The 6,981-nt window shown below is 39.2% G+C and overlaps 1 protein-coding gene across 1 annotated transcript; it reads right to left on the bottom strand.

Moving 5' to 3' along the window:
* Positions 1 to 6,762, bottom strand: LOC126819358 (neurogenic locus Notch protein). Its single transcript, XM_050547358.2, has 7 exons — positions 6,677 to 6,762; positions 5,317 to 5,430; positions 4,297 to 4,509; positions 3,780 to 4,022; positions 1,972 to 2,310; positions 1,377 to 1,512; positions 1 to 472 (listed from the first exon to the last, which is right to left on the bottom strand). The coding sequence occupies exons 1-7, from the start codon at positions 6,738 to 6,740 to the stop codon at positions 28 to 30; spliced, it is 1,554 nt and encodes a 517-aa protein (XP_050403315.1). The 5' UTR covers positions 6,741 to 6,762; the 3' UTR covers positions 1 to 27.
* Between the last annotated feature and the right edge of the window lie 219 nt (positions 6,763 to 6,981).

Genomic DNA, 6,981 nt, shown 5'->3' with positions numbered 1-6,981 from the left:
AAAAAATATAAAAAATGGGTCATATATTTATTTACTGTCATAAACATGCTCTGGCTCTTTTACATTCTTGACCATTTCGTAATCACACGTAATGTCTCCATCCGACTTAAACGATTCATTCTTGTATTCCACGTGAATGCTACACTCTGATATTTGACTACACTGAGACTCCAATCGTTTCTTCTTGATCAACTCGTCTGGTGTTTCCAAGGGTGGTCTCTCCATCATCCTTTTCTGTACAGGTCGTGTTTCCGAAGCTGATCTCTCGATCATGCTGGTCGGTAAAGATCGTGTACCGCCCACATCAGACATGGAATCAAACTGATTATCAGTGTCATCAAGATCTACATAGCGCATATGGGATGACACGGTGTAAACAGGTTGAAGCGAATCGTGACGTTTTGGAGTTTCTGGAGGAATAGACGGAGCTCTAAAAGATGGAGGTCTGTCATTTACCTTGTAGAATTTGTGTCTGAAAAAAATAAAATTCGTAATAATTGGAGATATAAATTAAACGGCGAGCCACACAATTCCGGTTTTATCAAAGATAGCTATTGTCTAATATTTCAGGTAAGTCATACCGAAGTATTTACCGAAAAAAAATCAATAGACTGCAAATCCAAATATATCATTTACTATACGATTTGTCCTGGGTGTCTTAAAACTATAAATCAACTAAACCATCGAATTAGTCTCCCTGGATTCCAAATCGCAAACCCAGAAAACATAGAAACTAGATTCCAAATAGCAAACCCAGAAACATAATGATACAAAGGGGTGGCATTTGGATGGATGTGGTGAGGTAAATTGAATTCCGATATACAAAATAAATGATTTTAATAATATAATGAAATCTTAAAACAAAAAGAATCGCAATAAAAGCTAAATAGCTCATCCTGCTTATCAATGGGAGGGCAACCAATAGAATAGGTGAAAAATCGTTTACTGTTTGAAAATAGCACGCAAATACATGTAGTTTTTTTTATGTTGTCTTTCAAACGCTATATCACTTCAATTTCTGCACGATTTTGGATTCCACATGGTCGCCTGTTAAATATGGGATTTGGGCTATTTTAGGTTCATGGTATGATAAAATATTGTGTCAAAATCTATGTTCCAGCACCTCCTTTTGTCAAGAAAGGAATGATTATGTGAGAATATCGACTAGAGCGAAAATTGTACTGCGTAATCTTTGTACATGTTTATTAAAAATAGAACATCCAATCTGCACAGTTTCCTCCCACGGCTAAAGACACCTACTCGTAAGCGAACCATATGACCTAGTTTGTGTTGAGTCTCTCTCTCTCTCTCTCTCTCTCTCTCTCCCTCTCTGTACTGAACTGATGTAATATTAATATTCAATCTGTCTAACTAACCTTTTTATTATAATAAAATGTACGAGTATTAGAAGACAGGTGATTATTATTCCACTAATAACTCCTATAACACCTACAACAGATCGATCCATTCCTTCATCAACATGATTCTCATCTTTCGTTTCGGTTACTACATCTGTAAAATAAAAAAACAGAACGTCATCGCAGCCATCCTAGAATTGTGCGGTCATATCAAAAATCGAATTGTCCGAGGAACAGTCCTGCTTAGTCGTATGTCCGAGGAACAGTCCTGCTTAGTCGTATTTTGATCGTACTTGATACAACAGCGGATCCTTTTTCGAACATTTTCCCGCCTACTCTTATTTCGAATTCTATCTGTCGGGGGTTCTTGTACGTGCACTGGTTTCGTCCCAACTGATCGACTAGACACTGGCCTTGCCAAGCCCCCGATCCTGCATCACTAACAAGGGAAAACCACAAAGTTTTCAAGAAACTTTCTCGGCCAACCTCACGGTTAGCGAGCCAGCGGCTTACCCACTGAGCCACCCTGAAACGTCTGAAAATCAACATATATGACTTTAGCTAAATTAACATATGTACAAGTGCAATTAACATAGTAATTAAATCTTATTACTAGTAAAACAAGTTCCATCAGCTTTCAGACATCTTCCATGGACACATTCCTTGTTACATTCCAATTCACAGTTGGTGCCATGGTAACCTGGTTTACATTCGTGACATGCGCCAGTTTCCCTATCACAGTTACCCCTACATGCCTCCACGTTACAAGCATATCGACAGACTGGACCAAATAGTCCATCCTCACATGTCTGACACATGCTTCCGGTATAACCAACCAGACAGCCATCTCCACATACCCCACTATCAGGATTACACGAGTTCTCTTTACAGGTATCGCATGGTAAACAGGAAGTTGTGTTATATGTGTAGTAACCTGCGCTACATTTGGTACCTGGAATGAAACCATGTTACGTTTTAATAATCATTTTCGAAACTAATTCATGTCTATTCTTACATGAAATGAAATGAAATGGGGTTTAACGTCCTACTATTCTACTCCTATACTGGGCTAATGAAGACGGGCATACGCCAAACAGTGTGCTATGAGGGAAATTTTGCCCGGGCAGCGACACTATTGCCTACTCTTATATCGAATTCCAACTGTCAAGGGATCTTTTACGTGCATTCCAATGTATACACGGGACCTCGGTTTTTTCGTATCATCCGAAGGACTAGACAACTGTCCTTGTCAGGCCCTCCGTTCTGCATCACTGACAAGGGGAAACCACGTCGGAAAATCAAGATGAACTTTCTCGGCCAATGCAGGGATCGAACACCCGACCTCCAGGCTAGCGAGCCGGCGTCTTAACCACCGTGGCTCCCCTTATTCTTACAGAGTAAATAAAACGAAAATACGAAAGTGGTGTATTGCTTATTTTATGTATCAGTAAAGATACACGGGGTAAAACTTTCCTTGAGCCATCGTCGTTCGGTGAAATGCACTGGCTTAGTAACCAGGAGGGCCAGTGTTCCATCAGCGTGTTGGCAGCGGAAGACCATCGGTATATTAAAGCGTGGTTTCCGCTTGACAGTGTTGCAGGACGGGGGCATGGCACGAAACAGCGTCTAGTCGTTCGGATTGAACGAACAACCAAAGTTCCAAGAACTTTTGACAATCAGTCACTTGAATGATCTGTTGACAGTTAGAATGCGATAGAGAGTATGCTTTAAAGCACATCACATTATAGAAAATTGAGTTAAATTAACGAACAATCAGAATAGTATTTCCAGAGCTTGTATTGTTTCCGATGCCCGTACAGTCTATTTCTTGAATGGGTATGCTATCATTGCCATTCGTGCGAGTTTCCTATGTAGATCAGTAGTGGCATTAGCTGTTCCAGAAGCGTAAGGATAACCCATACCAAGTATGACACTAGATTGTACTTGATGCTAAAAAGAGAGCGATAGTTCGCACTTGGAATTATTAATAGGCTGAAGCTAAGGGGTAATGCTTATATCGAGCGTGACACCAGCCGCTGTTTGATACGAAAGAGAGTGATAGTTCTCGACGGGATTCAATAAGCCGCTGAAGCTATGACAGGTGAAATGAAATAAAAACGTCCTATTGCTCTGTTCCGACCAGGCTAATGAAGGCGGCTATGTTATACAGTGTGTCATGAAGAAAATACTGCCTGAGCAGAGGCGCTACGACCTACTCTTATATCGAATTCCAACCGACATAGGTTCTTTTACGTTCACGCCAATCCGAAAGACTATACGTTGTCCCTTTACCAGATCTTCCGTCCTGCACAACTGACAAGAGGGAACTACGAAGGAAAATACTCGCGATGAGCTTTCTCGGTCAACACGGGGATGGAACACGGAAACTCCCGGCAATGGCAGGTATCACAGAATACGAACCTGTTGTAACACGGACCTCACAGAGTGAGAGTACAGAGTTCTTGATTTCATCACTGATGCTGACATATATAAATCTTCCTACTAGAGGTATAGGTGAAGCATGATTACAATCCGTTATAGTGTAAATATCTTTACTAGACTGACCAGCTTCAGTGTAACACGTGGTGGCTGATCCAAAGCCTCGAGAATCACATACGCCATATAATCCTAGTTTCATCTGGAAACCCTGAAGTCGCCTTTGAACTGAAAATATAAACACCTTAACATAGAAACAGTTTGCAATACCGGTTAAGTGGCACAATCGCAAGATGGGGTTTAACGTCGAATCGACACACACTAGGTCTTTTCAGGACTAGCGTATGCTTCAATTTTATTTCAATATTTCGGTTACGTGTAGGGGTCTTTAGCAGTGGGAGTTAAATGTCCTTGGAAATTAACGAAAGGAAAATTAAATTCGACCCAAATTTACGCTGGTCCCAAAACATATTAACTGGTTAAATAGAATTAATATACTTACGATTATTAGTGTTATATATCTTTACACTATCAATGTCATATACATTCTGTAAATCAACACACCACCAATCAGGAGTTTGTCCGGTACCATTTATTAATGTACAACTATTGCCATTATAGTCACTGTTTATATCCCCGTCTACAGCTCTGTTAGAATTACTACTACCTGGTGGTGAACTCTGGACTGTTGGTTTACCTAATGCTCGATTCACATCTATAATTCATAGTATAAAACTTGCATCAGAAGTAACGATGTGTGGGCGTGTTTGGGTGAAAGGGGACTAACCCTAACCCTGCTTGTAATGAAAATTTAGAACAATCTCAGTAAATGTGATATCAAATTCTGGGGCAATGACTATCTGAGTATATCTAGTTTTTCTAATATAGGAAATTATTTTGACGTTTCGGTTTAATTTAGTGGAATGGTAGTCGACCACTTCTAGGGGCGAGGGCTGTACGGTGGGGGTAGTTTATCTGTCCCACAAGAAGATAATTTTACTTAATAGATGAACTTGCCGAGCTTGAATCAGAGAGTATAATGGGCCACTCATTGCTCATAAGTACAATAGTGAATCATCCGGTCTCATGCATTTTTGGATGTAGACATTGAGGGGATCGAAATGGGGTTTAACGTCCACTCGACACAAACTAGGTCGTTTCTGGACTAACGTATGGTTCAATTTTATTTCAATAATTCGCTTGCGCGTAGAGGTCTTTAGCAGTAGGAGGAAACCGGAGGACCAGGAGAAAACCCTCGAGATTGGACAGGCAACCCTACTCCTTGTCACGTATCGAAACCACTCCAGCTGACTCAATGACGGACCTTATGATACAGCGCGCACGCACAAAGCTTTCGGCCATCAAAACCCATAGACATTGATGGGTCAAAAGATAATTTTCAAGCCTACTTCATTCAAACTAAAAATGTCGAATTGATATCGAAAGGTTAAAGTGGTTTGCTGGGTTTGTAAGTAAACTGAAAAGGAAGGTGGGTTGGAGACACTTTGAGAATTAGACTTACCAGTACAGACCCCACAAGTTTTCATACAGTTTGTTCTGTACAAAGCCTCGAGGGGATAACCACCACAGCTTGTGGGTGGACAACTAACATAATGATCTTCACATACTTCTAGAGCTGAAATCAAACCGTGGTGATCATTACTTAGTGGTGTACCATTACTTAATGTCTTGTTGTCGACCATTAAGCCCTACTTAATCAAGTTTGTGGGTCAAGAAATACCCAGTGGTGTTCAATAAATAATACACTTTTCAACACCAACAGTACCCAATAGTGTAGAGTAAATAATACAGTTTTCAGCAAAAATAGTACCCAATAGTGTTCAATAAATAATACAGTTTTCAGCGAAAATAATAACCAATAGTGTTCAATAATAAAGTTTGCAGCGAAATCAATACACATTGGTGTTCAATAAAACAGTATTGAGCTTGTACAATACATTATATAGTTTTCAGCTTAGTAGAAAAGTCTGATTCACGCTTGACGATTTTCAGACATCTACTTCTAAATGAATGGAATAAAAAAACGACGACCGGTTGCTAGCGAAGCGATCTTTATACTGAATTGGAATCCCAGGATACAGATTTGATGCATGTCGTATACGCGAGTAGACTGAACAACCGATGTGGTCGTTTGGTCGTATATGGACTGTGCTGTGAACGATAATTCTGTCCAACTATTGTTCTTTGAATACCATCTGCTATGAATATTGAAGATTACTGCGTACTGTGAAGCGACCAGGTGAGTAGCTGATAAATCTGAACACAGAAAACCATCCGCCTCACCCAATCTATTCCAACATGGATATTTTGTCCTTGCTCTCTGTATCAGAGCCAACTGATATATGTTACCAAACACATACACGCGTACTATACGAACCTTCGCTCCATACCCAATACAAAGTAGTCTAGTCTTGTCAAAAAGGTTATTGGTCTAAAATTGTTAAAGTGGACCTTCTACGTACGTTATGACCACCTAAAGACCCCGTTTCCTTCTAATGATTTCGTGGTAAGGTTCCTATTACTTCCAATTGATTTCAAGGTAGGTTTCGATCACCTATCAAGTTCATTTTTCTTTTTAATGATTCCATGGTAACTTATGACCACATCCAAAGTTCCTGGCGCTTTCTAATTACGTGGAAAGAACTCGCTTTCATCTTTCATCTCCTAGTGTTTTTTTTATTATTTAACGGTAAAATTAAATATATAATGATTACTTTTTAGCCCTTATTTTTGTTCAAATTTAAATGAAGAAAAGGACTAATAGCCATCTGACGTATCGAAAAGGACTATTACTTTCTGAGAAATCGAAGCTTTAACTTGTCTTTAATAAATGTATGATTATTTGAAAAGGAATGGCTTACCTGTAACGTAATAAAGTATGAAGGATACTAAAATAATAACACAATTAAGACGAACATTAGCCATTATTTTACATCCCTACATTATGATTAGATAACAAATAAATGGATATAGACAACCGTACTTATACTTATATCTATTACTTATTACCAAAACATCTGATGTAGAGATAAAAATGAGAGATATACTATCAACGTGTCGCTTTTTATCACGTTAACAACACCAGTGTCATCTTCCTCGTTTGTATGGGTTTGATAACGATAGATGCTATTATACATGGTATAGATATTGGTTCGTATCCATTTTT

The sequence above is a fragment of the Patella vulgata genome, chromosome 4, assembly GCF_932274485.2.
Source record: "Patella vulgata chromosome 4, xgPatVulg1.2, whole genome shotgun sequence".
Taxonomy (NCBI): Eukaryota; Metazoa; Mollusca; class Gastropoda; family Patellidae; genus Patella; species Patella vulgata.
Note: the sequence above shows the minus strand (reverse complement) of the source record. Positions and strands in the feature narration are given on the sequence as shown.